Here is a 23,263-nt window from a genome sequence, read left to right as displayed (position 1 = left end):
CTCTCCCATCCTATGGAACTCTCTACCTCAACCTGTCCATCTGTCTCCCACTCTGATTGCCTTTAGACGATCCCTTAAGACTCATCTCTTCAGAGAAGCCTGTCCCACCTCAACCTAACCACTGAACTATCACTTTCTCATACAATTCATCCCCACACAGCTCCCTCCTCATGTATCACTTGCCCCTCCCTTTTACATTGTAAGCCCTCAGGGGCAGGGCCCTCCTTACCATCTTGTCTTGAATTGTATTGTGATTGTAATGTCTTCCTTATATTGTAAAGCGCTGCGCAAACTGTTGGCGCTATATAAATCCTGTATAATAACAATAATACTTCATTTTTCACACCTGGGTTCTCTATTTTTGCTTTATGTTTGTAAATAAAATAGTAATACAGTGTGATAGGTCATGTGATGTTGATCTGAGGGTGTATTTACCTAATTTTAAGACTGGCTAAGGACCAGATGATTTTTATTCTGCCTTGATACATAAAACCATGGAATTCAAAGAGGGTGTGCTTTCTTTTTCACACAACTGTGTGTATCAGTCTGCAAGGATGTTATATTGCCATCTGCTGGTCAAATATCATACTGTAATCATACTGTGTTCACTGTCCAGTCAGCAGGCTATGGGTGAGTCAGTGACAAACATAACTGCAGTGGGGGTTGGGAACTTGGCTCTGATTCTGTTCATTACAAGGAATAGGATTTAGTTCATTCGGGTCACTGGTAAGGCAGCCTAACCAGCAGCTTAACAACCTCAATCAATCAGCATTCTCCCTGATTTCAGAGTTCCCCCATATATCAGCTTCCCCCCTTACAGCAGAGTCCCCCCATATATCTGCATTCTCCCTTACATCAGAGTTCCCCCATATATGAGCTTCCCCCCTTACAGCAGAGTCCCCCCATATATCAGCATTCTCCCTTACAGCAGAGTTCCCCCACATGTCAACATTCTCAACTCTGCTGTAAGGGAGAATGATGTTTTATGGGGGAACTCTGCTGTAAGGGAGAATGCTGTTTTATGGGGGAAATCTGCTGTAAGGGAGAATGCTGTTTTATGGGGGAACTCTGCTGTAAGGGAGAATGCTGATAGATGGGGGAACTCTGATGTAAGGGGGAACTCTGCACAATACAGTCTTAGTCTTATGTGTACTGTCAGGAATAATGGGGTTAATACTTCCTCCTCCCTCTTGCTCTCCGCAGCATGTGTATGACGGCAAGCTCTCCCTCCCCTCCCAGCATTGCGTCATTGTTTCCTGTTTTCCTTGACAGGCATACTAACCTCCCAATAACTCGAGCTGTTTCTTATAATGGCCGTTGACTACCGTTTGACATGACTGTGATAACTGGAAGTAGGAAGCAGAAAGAGAAATCCTGAATTGCAGTTATTAAAAAACAAAACAAACAATTAAAGAACAGACATTAGAACACAGAGGTAAGCTAACGGTTGATAGACATGACTATATACATTAAGATTGGCATCAGAGTGAGGCGTAATAACTGCTGAGATTGGGCTTTATAGGAGGCATAAGATGAACTAACCCTTTACAGTGACATTAAAGTCAACATTGTTTAAGGCTATGTGCACGCCATGTCCGGAGCAGATCTGCAAGCGCAGTGCGGTGCATTTTTGCCACGATTCTTTTTGTTTTAGCTTAAAATCCATATCCAGTGCATTCTGACGCAGTCCGAGCCGGGGACCACACTGGAACGCATAAATCAGGCTGGGCCACGTTCTGGGGCGGACGGGGGTGTGACGGTGCCATTCACGTCGATGGCACCACAGGCACGCCCCCCATCCGCAGTGCGTTCGGCCGCCGCGGAATCCGAGGTACAGGAATGCTGCATGCACAATTTTTTCCGATGGCACTGCACTGGAATGGAGGGCATTCTTGTACTTTGTGTTCCAGTGCGGGCAATTGCACTGCGGGCAGGCGGCGTGCCTGCGGTGCCATTGATATGAATGGCACCCCCACGCATCCTCCCACTCTCGAAGGTGGCCCAGCCTGATCTATGCGATCCAGTGCGTTCCGGGCTCGGACCACACCAAAACGCACTGGATATGGTGTGACTGGGCCCTGAAAGCCCATTTTAAGCTAAAAAAAAAAAAAACAGCACCGGCAAAAAATGCACTGCACTGCGTTTACAGACCTGCTCTAGATCCATTCCGGACATGGTGTGAACATAGCCTGAGGCCTCATTCAAACTGGGCGTACATGTCTGTGCGGTGTGAACGCCTGTAAACGGCCAATCCTGGGAGTGACAGGTGCTGCGTGTGATTGCACGCAGCAGCATGTTCTTCCCTATGGGAGGACGTGGCTGTACACTGTCATCCATGAGGGTATGGGTGTCTGCAGGATGGATCCTGTCTGCGTCCAAGTTCGGACACACGTATGACGGATGTGCAGTTCGGGTGTCCATGTGACACCGTACAGCCGCGTCCTCCCGTAGGGAAGAACAGGCTGCTGCGCGCAATCACACACAGCACCTGTCCCTCCGGGGTCGGCTATTGATGGATGTGCACGCCGCACAGAACTATACGCCCAGTGTGAATGAGTCCTAACTATTCAAAAAAATTCATCTTATTTGTGTATCACTCGGCTGTAGAGCCTCCAATCATCTCTGAATTGGTGCTGACACTGTCATTCCTTCTGGAGGGGGGCTACTCATGTTCCCCATGGTCCCTGTGTGTGTTGTAAAGTAGTCACTGCTCCAAGCTCTCTCCCGGGATGGACTACAGTCTAATTTGTTTTGAGATTGTAGTCCATCACAGAAGTGAGCCTGGAGCGGTGACTACTTTACTTTATTGGTTGCAGATATTCGCACAGGATGAACGTTAACAGATAATGTTTATAAATCAACCCAAAAGTGTCTGAGACAAGTTCTATCTCAATTGGTGAAGTCACCCATAGCAACCAATCATCTTCTATATTCATTTTTTTTTTCACACAGCTTAATAAATGAAAATGTTATAGCTGATTGTCTGTAATCTAGTTAAGCAGCAAAACAAATGATTATCCGCGCTATAGTGCTCTACCCCAAACTCCTCAATAACACCCTATTGACAGCTGCAGAGATAGAGAGAAGCTATATAAACTTCTCCCACAATATATTAAACAATAGACACTGCGCTATCTCTAATATTATACAACTCTAAGTGCATATACTTAGTGACAATTATACAAAACGTCCACTCCAACTTATATACAGGTGAAACTCGAATAATTAGAATATCGTGCAAAGTTCATTTATTTCACTAATGCAACTTAAAAGGTGAAACTAATATATGAGATAGACTCATTACATGCAAAGCAAGATAGTTCAAGCCGTGATTTGTCATAATTGTGATGATTATGGCTTACAGCTCATGAAAACCCCAAGAACCCCAAATCCACAACCTCAAAAAAGTAGATTATTACATGCAATCAATAAAACAAGGATTGTACATAGAACAATATCGGACCTCTGAAAAGTACAAGCATGCATATGTACTCAGTACTTGGTTTGGGCCCCTTTTGCAGCACTATTCTAATTATTCGAGTTTCACCTGTATAAGTCCATATAAAAATATTCCCAAAATTGATATGATCAAAAATAAATGTGATGAAATCCTTGTGTTCACTTTCTTTACATCAGTGAGTCAAATAATCATTGCATATAAAGTTGTGGAACTTTATATGCAATGATTGACTCACTGATTTTATAATATTAGAGATAGCGCAGTGTCTTTTGTTTAATATAAAATGTAATCCAGTTAAGACAAAGTTGATACAATGTTTTTATTACTTCCCCCTTCCCAAGATGTCCACTACACGACTCCATCTAACAAATCTCCCTCCTTTATGCATCTATTTTCCTGATCGCCAGAAAAGCTATATGCAGCTCAAAGCAGAAATCTGTCACCCCTTAAAGGGCCCCTGATATGTACAGCCGCCTTCGCCGACATTTGCATAGCTGCTTCTTTCTCAGCCTTCTGCGTTGTAACCTTGCAGGCAGCACAGGGTTTGAAGCATGTGTTATGCTGATAATGTACAAAGAATACTATTACAATGTAAAGCAATACCAGTTTGGCATACTGTGCTATGCTCTGCACTGACCCTGTGTTATTGTAGATGCCTCAGTCTGAAAAAGGTTGGGCCTATCCAGGGGAATCGAGTTTGTTGCTGTGCAATTAAAGACGGCCCTTTGTCCTATTTTCAGCAGCTGATTTAGTATTAACAAGTGTTCCTGTGAGCCCAAAGGTGTCTGCGTGCGGCTCCGTGACAATGTGGGCCCTTGTTCTCTGGATTTTCGCTCTTCTTCTAGCCCTGGTTGCACTCTGTTTTATCCTATTCTGCGGATATGTCTTCTACATGCACGAGAAATATGACCACATTCCCGGCCCCCCCAGAGACAGGTAAGAGGACCTTATATTATTCGAGTTACATTAACCATATGAACTGAAGACAATCATAAAAATAAAGGCTTTTTTTGTGCCTTTCGGACCATGTTCTATGTTGCATCCATATTTAGGCTAGGTTCACACCTGCACAACACCGCACGACACCCGGGACGCGATTGCCACGTGGCCCCATTGATTTCAATGGGGTGACATCCGCGCGGCAATCACAGAAAAATGGTAAATTTTTACCTTTTTTTTTTGCGATACACGACGCGCGGCTGTTTTAGTGTTTGGAAGCACGGGGGCGGAATCGCGGTGGGAAACCGCTGGATCCACCGGAGCGACTGGGGTGCCATTAGAAAATAATGGCGCCCACAGCGCAATCGGTTCACACCTTGGTGACTCCTGACCACGCGGCAATCTGTGCGGAATCGTGCATGATTGCCGCACGGTGAGGTCTCGCCTAGGTGTGAACTTAGCCTTAGTGTGTAATATGAAACATGGTCACATCACAGTGCTGAAGCAAACTAAATGTTTACATCTAAAGTGACACGAAACTCAGGAGGTAAATCTTAAACATCCATTCAATTACCTTAACTATTAACAAAAATGTATCTTATTTATGTATGACTCGGCTGTAGATCCTCCAATCATCTCTGAATTGGTGCTGACACTGTCCTTCCTTCTGGAGGGTGGCTACTTTTGTTCCCCATGATCGAGGTGTGTGTTTTAAAGTAGTCACCGCTCCAAGCTCGCTCCTGTGATGGACTACAATCTCACGTTTAGTTTACTAATTTGTATTGAGATTGTAGTCGATCCCGGGAGTGAGCTTGGAGCGGCTTAGTGTCACATTAAAGGAGAACTATGGGGTTAGCGCTTTTCCCCATAGTTCTCCTAAAGGTAACGGGAGGACACAAACTAGTGTCCTCCCGTCACCCTAAGCTCAGTATACCGCGAGCTACAGCTCGCAGTATGCCGAGACGCCGCAGCTGAAACGGATCCCGACAATTATGTCTGGATCCGCCCAGCTGCGTGACTGACAGCTGGCTCTGCCTATCTAGAGGCAGAGCCAGCTGTACGCGCCCCCTCCCCCGTCCGTTCCTCCACTCAGCACTGAAGGATCGGAGCGGGGAATCCAGCCGTGACAGGATCGAGAGGTAAGCGAACGCCGGTATGTGTTCGCTCACTTCTCGATCTACTGAGCCAACCTGTGACAGTCTCATTGTCACAGGTCGGCTAGAACTATGAGGATGAGTGAAAAGCACTTACCTCATAGTTCTCCTTTAAGGTGAACACTGCAATTGTAACAAAAATATTTGTTTACAGAGAATACACTCTACTGTCTCACTAACAGAAATGTATTTACACTTTCAGCTTCATCTTTGGACATATTCCCACAACATTGAAGCTAATCAAGAAAAATGAGCTTATGTATGACTTGTTTTTAGAGTGGTAAGTTCTGCAATCATTTAACTTATATCAGGGGTAGGTGACCACAGAACTCCAGCTGTGTTGAAACTACAAATGTTATCACGCCTCTTGCAATGCTTCATGGAACTTGTAGGTCTACAGCAGTTGGAGTGCTGAGGGTGCCTACCCAAGCCGTACAGCGAGAGGGGGGGAAGGGGGATCAAAAGCAAAAAAACTGATTGTGGAGTTCTGCGAGTCTATGAGAAAAGTGCAAATAATCATATAATAGGGGTCAGTCCACACAACACTGATGGCTCAGCTTTTGGTGGATGCAGAAAAAAAGTACTGACAATTTTACATAGTGCACATTCACATCAGTCCCTGTCCCCAAGGAGCTTACAATCTAAGGTCCCTCTCTCATATGCATACAGACTAGGGGTCGGCCGATATCATTTTTTCAGAACCGATACTGATTATGGGCCACCTTTTAGGCCGATAACCAATATCAGATATTCTGTTTACATCCGGCTGCAGAATCTTGTGCTGGCAAATTAACACATAGCCAGGACTAGAGGCACTGGATGTGGGGGCACAATGGAGGCACTGGATGTGTGGGGGCACAATGGAGGCACTGGATGTGTGGGGGCACAATGGAGGCACTGGATGTGTGGGGTTACACTAGAGGCACTGGATGTGGGGGCACAATGAGGGCACTGGATGTGCGGGGGGACATGGAGGCACTAGATGTGGGGTTACACTAGAGGCACTAGATGTGCATGGGGACACTGGAGGCACTGGAAGTGTGGGGGCACAATGGAGGCACTGGATGTGCGGGGGGACATGGAGGCACTAGATGTGGGGGCACAATGGAGGCACTGGATGTGCATGGGGTCCTTAGGGGCACTGGTTGCTCCTGCAGCGGCAGGGCGCCTGCCAGTGGAGGATCCCTTTTGGCACTTATCCGTAATATCGATTTAAGCCCAGTACCGATTATTTTAAAATGTCTGCATATCGTCCATAATAACCAGTAGATTGGATAATCGATCGACCCCTAATACAGATATATACAGGACCAGTTTAGACAGGAGCCAATTGACTTACCAACATGTCCAGTCTGCATACTTGTCCCTAGTATGAGGGGTTCCCACCCTTCCTTCTGGATTCTTTTATTATTTATATTAAAGGCAATGTAACTGAAGGAGCATAAATGCAAAAATGTAGACTGGACCTCAGAAAACTCCCAGATAGAGAGGAACAGAGGCGGGAATGATGGCAGGGAGATCATGCAGTTCAATGCTCCTAGCTATATAAGAAGGCAGGAGGTGAATGAGCCCACCGGGCTCCCTTTATAAAGTAAATATTATTTGGACTGGGCCTTTTTAAAAAGTAATAATAATGACCCAAAAAGGTGTGTATATGGTGTTGTTCCAAACACTCCAAGGATCAATAAGTGTATCTGTTTCCGTACTTTGTCTTTCTTTTTAGGGTCCAGAAGTACGGCCCGGTCATACGACTTAATTTTTTACACAGGGTGCTTGTTCTGGTTGTCAGCCCAGAAGCAGTGAAGGTAAGAACATCTCCATCTCTGTAACTTTCCTGGACCTTCAATGAGCCCTTTGAAGCATTAGTGCAAACATAAGATATCTCATCATAAGATGCAGTTAAATATAACATGTGTGACCCCATCTATGTGACATCCCTGGACCTTTAATGAGCTGAGGGGTCTATTTATCAGTGTTTTCACCCAAGAGTCACACAACCTTCACCCAAGAGTCACACATTTTTACAAAAGATTCAAGTAGAAAAATGTACAGAGATCTTGAGTGAAATTTGTGTGTACCTTGGGTGAAAACACTGATAGATGGATATCTTACAGGGTTATTCACAAAAGGGTGAAGAGTTTGGAGAAGGCCGGAGAAGGGAACAATCAAGGACAACATCGCTGAACTGGAAAGTGAGCTGAGTTGGAGAAGTTTTCCATATCGGCTATCTTGTCCTAGATTGTTCACTTCTCCAAACTCTTCACCCTTCTGTAAATGTTTCCATTTACTACCTGTATGGATATAACATCAAGGCCCCTCGACCAATTAGAGAACGCCTAGTACTCATTGATAGAAATTCTAGGCTGAATGGCCGCTGTTCCATTTACAGTACACATCAGCCATTATAACTCAATGTAAGGTGGAGCAATGTTCTCATTTCTATTTTTATACCTTTTCATAGGAATTTCTGATGTCTCCAAAATACACAAAGGACAGGTTTTACGAACGTCTGTTTAACATGTTTGGCGTTCGGTACGTACCACATCTTCAAGGATATGAAAATCATATGGGGTTGGAGGGGAGCAATGAAGAAGATCAGATATCCCTAATGGTCTGTTTGTCTCCATGAGAATGTCCGTACTAAGGAAAAAATGCAGACCGACATGGCCGACCTGCCTCAAATCAATCGCTTCCTTTAGTTATACAAATGTTATACAGTGAACTCCCCGTTATCAGGCATCCATGGGGATTAGTAGATTTCGGATAAATGTAGTTTCTGGTTGCTTGAGAGTCACTATTAAAAATAGGTCTAACTAATGCCATACTATGCAATACCCCATACTATGCCCCATACTATGCCATACCCCATACTATACCGTACCCCATACTATGCCATACCCCATACTATACCGTACCCCATACTATGCCATACCCCATACTATACCGTACCCCATACTATGCCATACCCCATACTATACCGTACCCCATACTATGCCATACCCCATACTATACCGTACCCCATACTATGCCATACCCCATACTATACCGTACCCCATACTATGCCATACCCCATACTATACCGTACCCCATACTATGCCATACCCCATACTATACCGTACCCCATACTATGCCATACCCCATACTATACCGTACCCCATACTATGCCATACCCCATACTATACCGTACCCCATACTATGCCATACCCCATACTATACCGTACCCCATACTATGCCATACCCCATACTATACCGTACCCCATACTATGCCATACCCCATACTATACCGTACCCCATACTATGCCATACCCCATACTATACCGTACCCCATACTATGCCATACCCCATACTATACCGTACCCCATACTATGCCATACCCCATACTATACCGTACCCCATACTATGCCATACCCCATACTATACCGTACCCCATACTATGCCATACCCCATACTATACCGTACCCCATACTATGCCATACCCCATACTATACCGTACCCCATACTATGCCATACCCCATACTATACCGTACCCCATACTATGCCATACCCCATACTATACCGTACCCCATACTATGCCATACCCCATACTATACCGTACCCCATACTATGCCATACCCCATACTATACCGTACCCCATACTATGCCATACCCCATACTATACCGTACCCCATACTATGCCATACCCCATACTATACCGTACCCCATACTATGCCATACCCCATACTATACCGTACCCCATACTATGCCATACCCCATACTATACCGTACCCCATACTATGCCATACCCCATACTATACCGTACCCCATACTATGCCATACCCCATACTATACCGTACCCCATACTATGCCATACCCCATACTATACCGTACCCCATACTATGCCATACCCCATACTATACCGTACCCCATACTATGCCATACCCCATACTATACCGTACCCCATACTATGCCATACCCCATACTATACCGTACCCCATACTATGCCATACCCCATACTATACCGTACCCCATACTATGCCATACCCCATACTATACCGTACCCCATACTATGCCATACCCCATACTATACCGTACCCCATACTATGCCATACCCCATACTATACCGTACCCCATACTATGCCATACCCCATACTATACCGTACCCCATACTATGCCATACCCCATACTATACCGTACCCCATACTATGCCATACCCCATACTATACCGTACCCCATACTATGCCATACCCCATACTATACCGTACCCCATACTATGCCATACCCCATACTATACCGTACCCCATACTATGCCATACCCCATACTATACCGTACCCCATACTATGCCATACCCCATACTATACCGTACCCCATACTATGCCATACCCCATACTATACCGTACCCCATACTATGCCATACCCCATACTATACCGTACCCCATACTATGCCATACCCCATACTATACCGTACCCCATACTATGCCATACCCCATACTATACCGTACCCCATACTATGCCATACCCCATACTATACCGTACCCCATACTATGCCATACCCCATACTATACCGTACCCCATACTATGCCATACCCCATACTATACCGTACCCCATACTATGCCATACCCCATACTATACCGTACCCCATACTATGCCATACCCCATACTATACCGTACCCCATACTATGCCATACCCCATACTATACCGTACCCCATACTATGCCATACCCCATACTATACCGTACCCCATACTATGCCATACCCCATACTATACCGTACCCCATACTATGCCATACCCCATACTATACCGTACCCCATACTATGCCATACCCCATACTATACCGTACCCCATACTATGCCATACCCCATACTATACCGTACCCCATACTATGCCATACCCCATACTATACCGTACCCCATACTATGCCATACCCCATACTATACCGTACCCCATACTATGCCATACCCCATACTATACCGTACCCCATACTATGCCATACCCCATACTATACCATACCCCATACTATGCCATACCCCATACTATAACACACCTCATACTATACCATACCCCATACTATGCCATACCCCATACTATCCCATACCCCATACTATGCCATACCCCATACTATCCCATACCCCATACTATGCCATACCCCATACTATCCCATACCCCATACTATGCCATACCCCATACTATCCCATACCCCATACTATGCCATACCCCATACTATCCCATACCCCATACTATGCCATACCCCATACTATCCCATACCCCATACTATGCCATACCCCATACTATCCCATACCCCATACTATGCCATACCCCATACTATCCCATACCCCATACTATGCCATACCCCATACTATCCCATACCCCATACTATGCCATACCCCATACTATCCCATACCCCATACTATGCCATACCCCATACTATCCCATACCCCATACTATGCCATACCCCATACTATCCCATACCCCATACTATGCCATACCCCATACTATCCCATACCCCATACTATGCCATACCCCATACTATCCCATACCCCATACTATGCCATACCCCATACTATCCCATACCCCATACTATGCCATACCCCATACTATCCCATACCCCATACTATGCCATACCCCATACTATCCCATACCCCATACTATGCCATACCCCATACTATCCCATACCCCATACTATGCCATACCCCATACTATCCCATACCCCATACTATGCCATACCCCATACTATCCCATACCCCATACTATGCCATACCCCATACTATCCCATACCCCATACTATGCCATACCCCATACTATCCCATACCCCATACTATGCCATACCCCATACTATCCCATACCCCATACTATGCCATACCCCATACTATCCCATACCCCATACTATGCCATACCCCATACTATCCCATACCCCATACTATGCCATACCCCATACTATCCCATACCCCATACTATGCCATACCCCATACTATCCCATACCCCATACTATGCCATACCCCATACTATCCCATACCCCATACTATGCCATACCCCATACTATCCCATACCCCATACTATGCCATACCCCATACTATCCCATACCCCATACTATGCCATACCCCATACTATCCCATACCCCATACTATGCCATACCCCATACTATCCCATACCCCATACTATGCCATACCCCATACTATCCCATACCCCATACTATGCCATACCCCATACTATCCCATACCCCATACTATGCCATACCCCATACTATCCCATACCCCATACTATGCCATACCCCATACTATCCCATACCCCATACTATGCCATACCCCATACTATCCCATACCCCATACTATGCCATACCCCATACTATCCCATACCCCATACTATGCCATACCCCATACTATCCCATACCCCATACTATGCCATACCCCATACTATCCCATACCCCATACTATGCCATACCCCATACTATCCCATACCCCATACTATGCCATACCCCATACTATCCCATACCCCATACTATGCCATACCCCATACTATCCCATACCCCATACTATGCCATACCCCATACTATCCCATACCCCATACTATGCCATACCCCATACTATCCCATACCCCATACTATGCCATACCCCATACTATCCCATACCCCATACTATGCCATACCCCATACTATCCCATACCCCATACTATGCCATACCCCATACTATCCCATACCCCATACTATGCCATACCCCATACTATACCATACCCCATACTATACTATACCATACCATGCCATACCCCGTACTGTGCCATAACCCGTACTGTACCATACCCCATACTATCCCATACCCCATACTATGCCATACCCCATACTATACCATACCCCATACTATGCCATACCCCATACTATACCATACCCCATACTATGCCATACCCCATACTATGCCATACCCCATACTATACCATAACCCATACTATGCCATACCCCATACTATACTATACCATACCATGTCATACCCCATACTATACCACACCCCATACTATACCATACCCCATACTATACCATACCCCATACTATGCCATACCCCATACTATGCCATACCCCATACTATACCACACCCCATACTATACCACACCCCATACTATACCACACCCCATACTATGCCATACCCCATACTATACCATACCCTATACTATACCGTACCCCATACTATGCCATACGCAATACTATACCAAATGCATTAATTCAATGCAAATTAAGACAAATAGACACATGATCATTTCCAGGATAATACATGCCGCAGATCAGCAGAACAGTGAGTACACCGGGGATTTTTTTTCTGGTTAGATGAGAGTTCTGGTTAGTTGAATACCGGATAACAGAGAGTTTACTGTATTAAGAATGTTCTAGCTATAATACATTATTGTGTCTTCTTTCTATCATATACCAGGTTCATGGGGAAAGGCTTAGTGACAGATCGGGATTATGACCACTGGCACAAACAGAGGAGAATTATGGATCCAGCGTTTAGTAGAACGTAAGTACACATATTTATCAGATGTAGGAACTTAGAGGGTATTGGAGACAATGCTGTTAAAGTGGAAGCCATGCAAACAGCCAAGCTTTACTGGCCAATAGATTTTGATGTTTGTCCGTCCATTTCAGAGGTTTACACAGCTGTACCACACAGCACAGCCCTGTCTGGCTATTCAAGAGACCTGATTTTTCTCTGCTGCGGTTAAGTTACACTTAAAGTGGACCGTTTCATCTTACATTCATTAGCTAAACATATTTATTTTTTTTACTTACAATTTATTTTTCTCTACTTCCTGGTCCATTTTGGCACAAATGATGTAATCCATGTATGATGATGAATAATAACGTAGACATGTCAGGTGTAAAATGCTGTGATGATGAAATACTTACACTCGCAGAGCATTCACTTCCTGCTTTGAAAGGGCAAAAATGACTTCAGTTTGGCAAAGCAATGCACACTGGGATTGGCTTGTCATCAGCAGAGCATTGCTGGGAAATCTCATCTGTAATCTCAGGAGATCTCAGGGGAAGGCATGTCCCTCCCCTGAGATGATGTGCATGGTCACATGTCCTAGTCACATGTGCCTGAGTTCCAGGAAGTAAAGGGAGATCTAGTAATTTTCCCTTAGTTAACATGGCCACTTTCAGAAGGCTGGGGAAGAAAAGAGAAATAAGGAATGCAAAGAATACATATCCGGCAATTATCTAGAAGTATCTGTTTGTAGATTGTCATTACTACAGTGCGCACAGTGCGTTTGTCATTTGTTTTGCTTGACCGATTTGGTGCAGTGACGCATGGGGGTTCTCAGCTGCCATTGGGATGTGCGGGATCCCTTGTGTGTCCCTGTGCCTTTAAGGAGGTTGGGCTTCCTCCTGACAAACCTGCACCCAATTTGAAATCTTCTGCCCCCATGTGCTCCAAGATGGAGACTCTCATAGTTTAGAGTTAGGACCGCACTATAAGAGGTGCCGTGGCGCGGCTGTGCGTCTTTCACATTTTCTGCAGAAGACGTGTATCCAAACCTCTGTCATTAACCTTAGTGGTGAGACAAGTTGCTTTACATGCTGGTTTGTGAGTGTGCCATGATGCCTTTCTACTGTTTTACTGTTCAAAGCCCATTTCGTGTGCACCTTACTGTATGGCTGGTGACGAATTGTTGAGTGCGTTTGTCAGTTGTTTTGCTTGACCTTAGATAAGCAGTGGCCGCGTTACCTGTAATGTATTGATCATACAGATACCTGATTGGATTGATGGCGCCCTTCAATGAGAAAGCCGAGGACTTAGTGGAGAAGCTTGCGGAAAAGGCTAATGGAAAAAGTGAGGTTGGGATGCACGACATGCTGTGCAGAGTCACTCTGGATGTCATCTCAAAGGTACGTCTAGTGAGCAGATTGAGGTTTTCTGTTACTGATAATGATAAGGTTGCCCAAATACCAGCAGATGGGGGTCTCCCAATCTGGACACCTCAAGGCTGGACTTTGATTAGATTTGTCTCAGCATCTGCAACATCCAGACATTCAGCATCTGAACTGAACTCCCAGATTGCACATAGGACATCGGATGCGGCCTTATTGCAAATGCTGCTCAAAATGCACATCATGCTGCCTCTCAACTGGTAAGGTGGCAGTGTGGTGTTCTCTATCAGAGCTCCCTTCTTGGGACATATATAGCGATGAATACATTGAGGGCAGGTAAGCTTAGAGGAAGACTATTCCCCTTTAAAGGTGCAGTAACAAACCAGAATCCCAGGTGGTGTTCTCTATCAGAGCTTCCTTCTTGGGACATATATAGCGATGAATACAATGAGGGCAGGTATGCTTAGAGGAAGACTATTCCCCTTTAAAGGTGCAGGAACAAACCAGAATCCCAGCACAGCTCAATGGCAACTGAAGACCTCCAGTGTATCCTCGCACCAAATCCAGTAAGCAAGACAAAAATGGCAGCAGCTCCAATCAATTTCCTACGAACATTTTAAAGGTGTAAAGGGCATTTCATGAAACAATGTAAACATTTCCAGCACTCATACCCCCTAGCCAGCAAAAAGAAATTTACAATTTGCATATTTGCATCCAAAACAGAGGTTTTAGCTGCAGACATTTGCATATGCGCAGTATATGAGGAAACCACACTTCTTCACCCAGGCCCCTCTGTGTGGACTCTAGAGCTTCCATCCTGGGACATATATAGCAATGAATACACTGAGGACAGGTATGCCTGAAGGTAGTCTATTCCTCCCCAAAAGTGCACATTTCCTCCACATGCTGGATTCTTTACCAGCAAAACAATGCTGCTGCCTTGACACCCAAGAGCCTGCCCTAGGGTTGCCACATGTCCAGGATTCACCCGGACAGTCCAGTTTTTGAGTCCTGTGTCTAAGTTTCAGGCCAGCTGGCACCCGGACACAAGACTCTAAGTGCTGGCACTTTAAATTTTTTGCCAGATGCAGCTGCCTGAGGTCCCGTGCTTGCTGGGGACCTCAGCAGTCTTTCTGTGAGCCGCAGGTGCCTGTAAACATCTCTGTCTTCCTAACACCATGCTGCCCGCCTCTGGACCCCTGGTGATACACCACACAGCCCGCACAGCACTCCTGAAAGCCTGCATAGCCCACCTGAGACCCTCTACAGCCTCCTGAGAGCCCGCATAGCCCATCTGAGAGCCCGCATAGCCCATCTGAGAGCCCGCATACCCCATCTGGGAGCCCGCATAACCACCTGATAATTGCTGCATGCAGCGCTAGAGTGTTCTGGTTTCACTTGAAGAAAAGGTGGCAACCCTAGCCTGCCCACACACTGTGTGTAGGGAAATGGCTCTTAGGAGAAGTAGTTATGGGTGGCATGCTTACAACAGTAGAAAATTACCTCCCAGCAGCTTCCCTTGCAACAATTTACAAGCCTAGTGATGGATTCAAAGGGCGTAAGAAAAGTTGTTTCTGGGACATGCTCTAGAGGGGCAGAGGGAGGAGGTTTAGGGTTAATGTAGCAATGCTTCAACATACACTTTAATTCATTGTCTTATTTTTTTCTAGGTAGCTTTTGGGATGGACCTGAATTCCATTGAAGATGATCAGACTCCGTTTCCTCGGGCCATATCCCTGGCTATGAGAGGATTAGTGGAAATGAGAAACCCTTTTATCAGGGTGAGGACTTGATTGATATGTTTTCCAATCTGTCTTGGAATGTGGGCCCATAATAAGTACTGTAGATTGATGCCCTTAGCCCATAGTCTCTGTGAGGGGAATGATCTGTCTGAATGTATTTAAAGGCAATTGAAGAGGGAGACGACATTCCAGTGGATATACTCACACAGATCCTCAAAGGGGAAGGTAAGTTAAAAAAAATCTCATGTATAGAAGAGGTAACGAGATCAATTCTATGCAAAAGCAATAAAGCTCATTTAGAACAACTTTCCCCTATGCTCGTTCTTTACTGCTTGCACGGGTCATGATACAAAACATACCTAGAGACCATACCTAGAGACCATACATAGGGACCATACCTAGAAAAAAATAAGGCAGAGTTTCCGATCTTGTTGCTAATCACACATCTAGCGATAAGTATTTTCTTTTTTTTCCAAGAAAGACTCATTTTATCTTTCCTCTTTTCACAGCCCAGGAAGGTGGTTGTGACATGGAAGGTTTGCTGGATAATTTTGTTACTTTCTTCATCGCAGGTTTGTAACCGAATCTATTAACATAAAATAATTTAAATGAGCAGATAGAACTGCATGTAGAATAAGACACAACAAACATAGGCCTAGGAGCACCAAATTATTATTATTATTATTATTAGCTTTTCTTTGCTGTGCTACAAAAAAATATATATTGATGCAATAGAAACATTTTTAGGAGAGGCCGGAAAATGATTAATATAAAACTGATATTATTATTATTATTATTCAGGATTAATTCAGCAGTTTACAAAATAAAGGGGCACAGTATAGCTACAATACAAATCAACACAAGAGGGTTAGGAGAGCACTGCTCGTGAGAGCTTATAATCTAAAAGGAGAGGAGCAAGTGATACAAAAAGGTAGTAAGTGTCTGGGGATAAGTTGATGGAGAAAATTAAAGTTTAGGTTTGTGGTTCTGAGGCAGGATAGGCTTCCCTGAAGAGATGAATTTTCAGGGATTGCCTAAAGCCGGACAGAGTAAGAGATAGTCGTTAGGTTAGGGAGTTCCAAAGGATTGGAGATTCTCTAGAGAAGTTCTCGAGGAGAGCATGGGACGATGTGAACAGGGAGCTAGAGAGCAAGAGGTCTAGGGGGAGAGTGAGGAGGATGGTTTGGGTGATATTTGAGACAAGGTTGGTGATGTAGCTTGCGGCAGAGTTGGGGTTGGCTTTGTATGCCGTTGTTAGTATAAATAGATAGTAATATGTTGTTAGTTGAATTTAGTTTGTTGGGTGAGTGGAAACCAGTTGAGGAATGGGCAGAGAGGAGTGGCAGATAATGAGTGGTTGGTAAGGTGGATGAGTCTGGGAGCAACATTCCGGATAGACTGAAGAGAGGATAGCCTATGTAGAGGTAGGTCAACAAGGGTGGAGTTGCAATAGTCAAGGTGAGAGATAACAAGGGAGTGAGCTAGTAGTTTGGTGGTGTCATTGGTTAAGAAAGGGTGCTGGTGCTGCAAGTTTAGTGAGGCCCTGGGCATGGCTTCCAAACACTGAAGCAATGCAAATTAAGGTAAATGTGTAGCAATATCCTACAACAACCACTCAGATTTTATCTTTCACCTTCAGCAAGTTATCAGATTGGCTGTCATTAGCAAGCTCCAGTTTTGCTTCGCTTTCTTTCTCTGGTTCTTGTAATCTAACCCTGGCGATTGCTAGCTCTTGTGCTTGCTTATACTGTCTCTTTAAACAGATCTGTGTCGTTTTCAGGGCAAGAAACAACTGCCAACCAGTTATCATTCACAGTGATAGAATTGGCACGGAACCCCGACATTCTGAAAAAGTGAGACACATAATAAGATTAACATACGGCTCTACAGATGTATCATCCTTTAACAAATCAAACCGTTCTTGTGGGTAATGGGGTATCATTTATGTATGTTCATTCCTCATTGTTAAAACATTTTTCTGTATTATATCAAACTAGATTCTGTATATTAACTATTTAATATCAACTTAGATGTTTTAGTATAAAAAAAACTTCTAAAACCTTTTGCAGTTTAAACAGACACAACTCACAGCACATCGGTCTCATATTAATCATATTAAACAACAAACTCTGTTTACCTTCCAGGGCCCAGGACGAAGTGGATGAAGTTCTGGGTTCCAAAAGAGACCTTGACTACGACGATCTTGGAAAGCTGCAATATCTGTCTCAGGTAGATAAAATAATCGTTTACAAGTCCCTCTATCTTTAAAACTAAACCCTTTGAAGGGACATAATCTGATGCCGATACCGAGTATTTGGGCGAGTACTTGTACTCGCCCAAATGATCCAATACATACCCCAATACCAGAACTTCTGTTCAGAGGCAGTGCCGCGAGTGAGCACGGAGCCGGCTTTCTGGCCAACCAGGAAGCCAGGCGGCACGTCATAACCCGCCTCCCAGCTTCCTAATTAGCTCGGAAGCCAGCTTCCCTTGTTGCTAGATAGCCCTGGCTTCCTGACCAATCAGAAAGCCGGGTGGCACATCATGACCCACCTCCCGGCTTCCTGATTGGCTAGAAAGCCAGCTTCACTTGTTGCATGACGTGCCGCCCAACTTCCTGATTGGTCAGGAAGCCAGGCTGCCTCGCAGTTTGGCGAGGGATCGTGAAGCCAGTGTTCTTTCGATAGTACACCAGCTTCCCAGGAATTGCATGACCCACCACCCGGCTTCCTGATAAGCAGGGCCCACGGTACCTCGGGAAGCCGGTATCGGTATTCAGTATAGGCGAGTACCAAAAAAAAAAATAACGGTACTCGTACTCAGTACCGAAAAACCAGTATTGGTGCATCACTAATATATATATATATATATATATATCGGTGCATCGCTAATATATATATACAACCAGATAGTTGAGTTGCAAATGTCCTCAAACATCTCTATGCCGGTGTTCATTACCCACTCCAATATATAATCCACAATTCCAGTAAGTGAGGCACTCCCTACATGCTTTATCTATTTTATTCAATTGAAATCAGTACTGAAGACAGTTTCCAGCATCTCTGCCCTTCCTCATCTTCACAAAAAGAGAACCAGCTTGTTTTACCTGTGTGTTTGTGGAGACACACACAGCTAACTAATACACACATAAGGGTGGCTCCATTGGAATATCTTAAAACATTTTGACTTAAATATCACATTAAGCCTTGGTGCAGGCTGACAACATACAGCCTTGTTGGGACTGCATGGTGTCAGCCCTACCAGTTGTCCTTTTCTAAACTACTCAACCACTTCCACTAATCATTCTGTAGTCCTAGATAAGTAGGAGGTCTCCTTTTGATAACACAGGAAGTGTGCACAGGACACAGGACAGATCAGAATCTCTGTAGGAGTAACAGGTTTGTTTTGCAATTAGTAAACAGTTATAACAACACACCATCTTTTTTTAGGTCTTGAAGGAAAGCTTAAGAATGTACCCTCCTGCTCCCGGCACATCACGTGCCCTAGAAGAAGAAACTGTTATAGGGGGTGTGAGAATTCCCGCTAAAACATCCCTGATGGTAAGATCCAAAAAACCGTCACCACACCCACTGACCCAATTACAGTCTACATAAGGTACTGAATTCACTTAAAGAGACCCTGTCACCTACTGAAACACTTGCAGGTAAAAGCACAAAAATGCCAAAAAAATGAATCCAAATATATTTCTCAATAGCCACGAGGGATTAAATTCCACTTTGTGTGCACATAATCCCTTTACAACCCCAGATATTATCTAGTAAAATTAACAGTGACATCAGCACTTCCCTTCACATAGAGATAGTGAAGAGCAAACTGTGCTGTAAAGGAGTATTACAATACTTCACTTACGCCTCTTTGTCAAAGTTTACCTTTTGCATTGCATGTTTGGGTTGAAAGATGAAGAACTCTTATATGAGTTCCCTGAGAGGTCTTTGCCAGGCCCTACCATGATTTGAAAATAAACTTGTCAGTTTGCCCAGGGCAAAGTGACAAGTTGTCTTTATGGCCCACCACCCCTCAGCCACGAATATTTACTTTCCCTATCACTCTTCCACGGCCCTGTTTGCCTGTTGGAGCCTTGGGTTTATTTATTTTATTACTGGTATTTATATAGCGCTGACAATTTACGCAGCGCTTTATACAGTGCACATATACATCAGTCCCTGCCCTCAAGGAGCTTCCAATCCAAGGTCCCTATCTCAGATCCATACATATGAGCAGGGGCGTCCCGAGGCCTGGTGTCACCCAGGAGCAGGGAACGTGTGACACCCCGCCATGATGTCATCGCTATCTAATTGATGCCTACCGTTGGCCATCTTGGTGATGGACCCCGGCAGAGAGAGGACGTTCACCCGGTGGAATGAGGTATGCTGCCTGGTCCCCTCCTCTCTCCTGATACTAATAAAGTGCTAAATATGCAGCGCTAAAAATATTACTAAGTGATACAGTGTAATCAATAAGAATATTGAGAATAATAATAATTAAGAATGATAAAGTGCAAATCATCAAATGAACATATAAAATATAAACATATAAACCCAATATGTGGTAGGCTCTATATGGCCTCAGTGTAGACAATTAAATCACTCCTATGTGACTAGAATGGTGATAACTTCAAAAAAAGTGCAAACTTCAAAAAAGTGCAACAGTTATAAAACTTTAGTTGTAAAAAACTTTGATAAAGTGCAATAATTATAAAAAACTTCAGATAGCTGTGTATCAGCTAAAATAATAATAGCATAATCGATGTTAAATCAGTCCCAGATGGTAAACCATCTACCATAAACCATCTAACATAAATCATCTAACATAAATCCAAGTGCGAAAAGGTGATGAATTCAAGGTGCATTTGAAAATCAAAAAAATCTTTGCAAAAAAGGTTCTTCCCACACCACTGTGTACGTTTTCCAAGGAAATTTCCCCTCTGGGGTGCGCACTCACCCCACTGTTGTGAAAGTAAAGCAGTGTGATTAGATCAAAGGGTCCACATCCATTGGTTTCTCTCTCAGCAATGTCCCGTCCGTCAGGGGTTTATAAAAGCATAAAAGAGAACTGAAGTTTTGCACTTTTTTTGAAGTTATCACCATTCTAGTCACATAGGAGTGATTTAATTGTCTACACTGAGGCCATATACAGCCTACCACATATTGGGTTTATATGTTTATATTTTATATGTTCATTTGATGATTTGCACTTTATCATTCTTAATTATTATTATTCTCAATATTCTTATTGATTACACTGTATCACTTAGTAATATTTTTAGCGCTGCACATTTAGCACTTTATTAGTTTGACCCCTGGGTCCATAGCGCAGCAGCTTCTAAACTGTACTCACCCACAAGCGCGGATTTTACCATTTTTATTCTCTCCTGATACTGTCGGGCTCTTGGTCCATGACCAAGTGCCTGACTTTTTTAGAGGGGCTGACACCAAAATGACTGTCAGTCATTTTGGTGTCACCCCTCCAATGGTGTCACCCAGGTGTGGGCCGCACCCCCCGCATGACGCCACTGCATACGAGTCGGAGAGTCAAAAGGAGCCAATTATGGGTTCATCCCCCTGTACTGTGTTGGATGTAATTCATATGGTGTAATCCCCGTGCAATGCATGTTTGGGTGGAAAGATCTGGAACTCTCGTTTGAGCTCCATGAGAGTTCTTCATGACGCCCTGCCATGATTTTAAAAGAAAGTTGCAACTTTGCCGAACGTGAGAGGGAAAAATGAACACGAGGTGGCGAGCCACTTCTGGGCCACGGCCCACCAGTTGAGCATCGCAGCTTTAATCCATCTGAAAAATTCTTATATATTTTGCAGACTCTATAGGTGAGATGTCCATGTTTAAGCTATTGAGATCTGTGCACCTGATGAGGCCATTATAAGGGTCTCCCATTCCCCTGCTGAATGTTTACATTTCTTTTATAATATGGAGATGGAGCAAACAAAGGGTCACAGGAAAACCTAAACCTCCAATGTGAACAGCAACAGGCTCAGGAACTACAGCGTGGAGATCTCCTTACTGGAACATTTATGATATATGAGAAGAATTATTTGTAATTACAATGTTACTGTTGGGTGAAGTGAACATTGAAACTGATTACCTGTGTCTCTGTACAGATGGAGGCGAAGGTGGTAATGGCCAAGCTCCTGCAGAGATTCGAGTTTGAGTTGGTAGAAGGACAAAGCTTCAAGATTTATGACACAGGCTCTCTGCGGCCCATGGGCGGGGCAATATGTAGACTGAGGACCCGAACAATCTCTGGAACCACAAATAAATAGACTTTTATACTTTTTTATGTCATGACTATATCAAAACTAACTCATACAACAATAGTATGTAAATGTCTATGTACTATGAGATAATATAGAGAAAAACGTAGGCACTTTAAACTAAAAATGCATAGACAGCTATAGATGATTGAAGTTCTTTGTCTCCCAAGTTCTCCCAAGTCCCAAGTTCCCAAACTCAAGTTCGGGGCATCATTTTACTCTCTTCCTGAGCCCAGGCTGTCCGTGATGTGCCCCAGTGACTGGAAGTGTAAGAAGAACCAAAACAGTGATTAACTCTTCGCTCTGCTTTCTCATCCAATCAGCATGTTTCTTGTCAGCAAATGAACCTATTGGCTGGTTGTACTGCTTCTTCCGCTCCCACTCCATCTCTGCAGCACAGGAACTGCAAGAGGCTGATACCAGGTCAAATTTAGGGACTTACACTGTTTGCATTTAAAACATAATTAAGAATGTACTAGTGATTACAGGGTTGCATTATATTTGTGCCTTTTATATCTGCAGGGGCATCCCCATAATGAGGCGGTAGCCTCGGGCTGCATCTCATTGGGGGGGCAGGTGTGTGTGTGTGTGTGGAGTGGGGGGCAGCAACAGGGCCGACTAACAGCACACCACCCTTACCCCCGGCTGACAGCTCAGCCACCTGCCACCAGGTTGATAGCTCAGTCGCCCAGCACCTCCCGCCCGGCTGACAGCTCAGCCTACATCCCCTCCACACTTGACAGCTTGATTGATTCCCCTTATCCTGGCCACATCAGGTGGTGAATAATTTAGGGATGGCCCTGTATATCTGCCTGTAGCTCAGCTTTATTATTGCCGTGAGTAAT

The 23,263-nt window shown here is 44.3% G+C and overlaps 1 protein-coding gene across 1 annotated transcript; it reads left to right on the top strand.

Moving 5' to 3' along the window:
• The first annotated feature begins 4,158 nt into the window (after window positions 1-4,158).
• On the top strand, window positions 4,159-22,427 carry LOC108795064 (cholesterol 24-hydroxylase-like). Its single transcript, XM_018566245.1, has 13 exons — window positions 4,159-4,396; window positions 5,756-5,833; window positions 7,277-7,358; window positions 8,015-8,085; window positions 12,945-13,031; window positions 14,266-14,404; window positions 16,057-16,167; window positions 16,293-16,374; window positions 16,638-16,700; window positions 17,909-17,981; window positions 18,273-18,357; window positions 19,578-19,688; window positions 22,260-22,427. Exons 1-13 carry the CDS (start codon window positions 4,266-4,268, stop codon window positions 22,425-22,427), a joined length of 1,281 nt encoding a protein of 426 aa, XP_018421747.1. The 5' UTR covers window positions 4,159-4,265.
• Window positions 22,428-23,263: the final 836 nt, after the last annotated feature.

Source organism: Nanorana parkeri, unplaced genomic scaffold (assembly GCF_000935625.1).
Source record: "Nanorana parkeri isolate BGI_ZX_2015 unplaced genomic scaffold, ASM93562v1 scaffold928, whole genome shotgun sequence".
In the NCBI taxonomy this organism is placed as follows: Eukaryota; Metazoa; Chordata; class Amphibia; order Anura; family Dicroglossidae; genus Nanorana; species Nanorana parkeri.
This window is presented reverse-complemented; position numbering and strand designations above follow the sequence as displayed.

Coding starts and splice junctions, on each gene's coding strand:
- LOC108795064 (XM_018566245.1), top strand. CDS start 4,266: ATGTGGGCCCTTGTTCTCTGGATTTTCGCTCTTCTTCTAGCCCTGGTT. Junction 5,834..7,276: donor TATGACTTGTTTTTAGAGTG/GTAAGTTCTGCA, acceptor CTTTCTTTTTAG/GGTCCAGAAGTACGGCCCGG. Junction 19,689..22,259: donor CCGCTAAAACATCCCTGATG/GTAAGATCCAAA, acceptor ACCTGTGTCTCT/GTACAGATGGAGGCGAAGGT.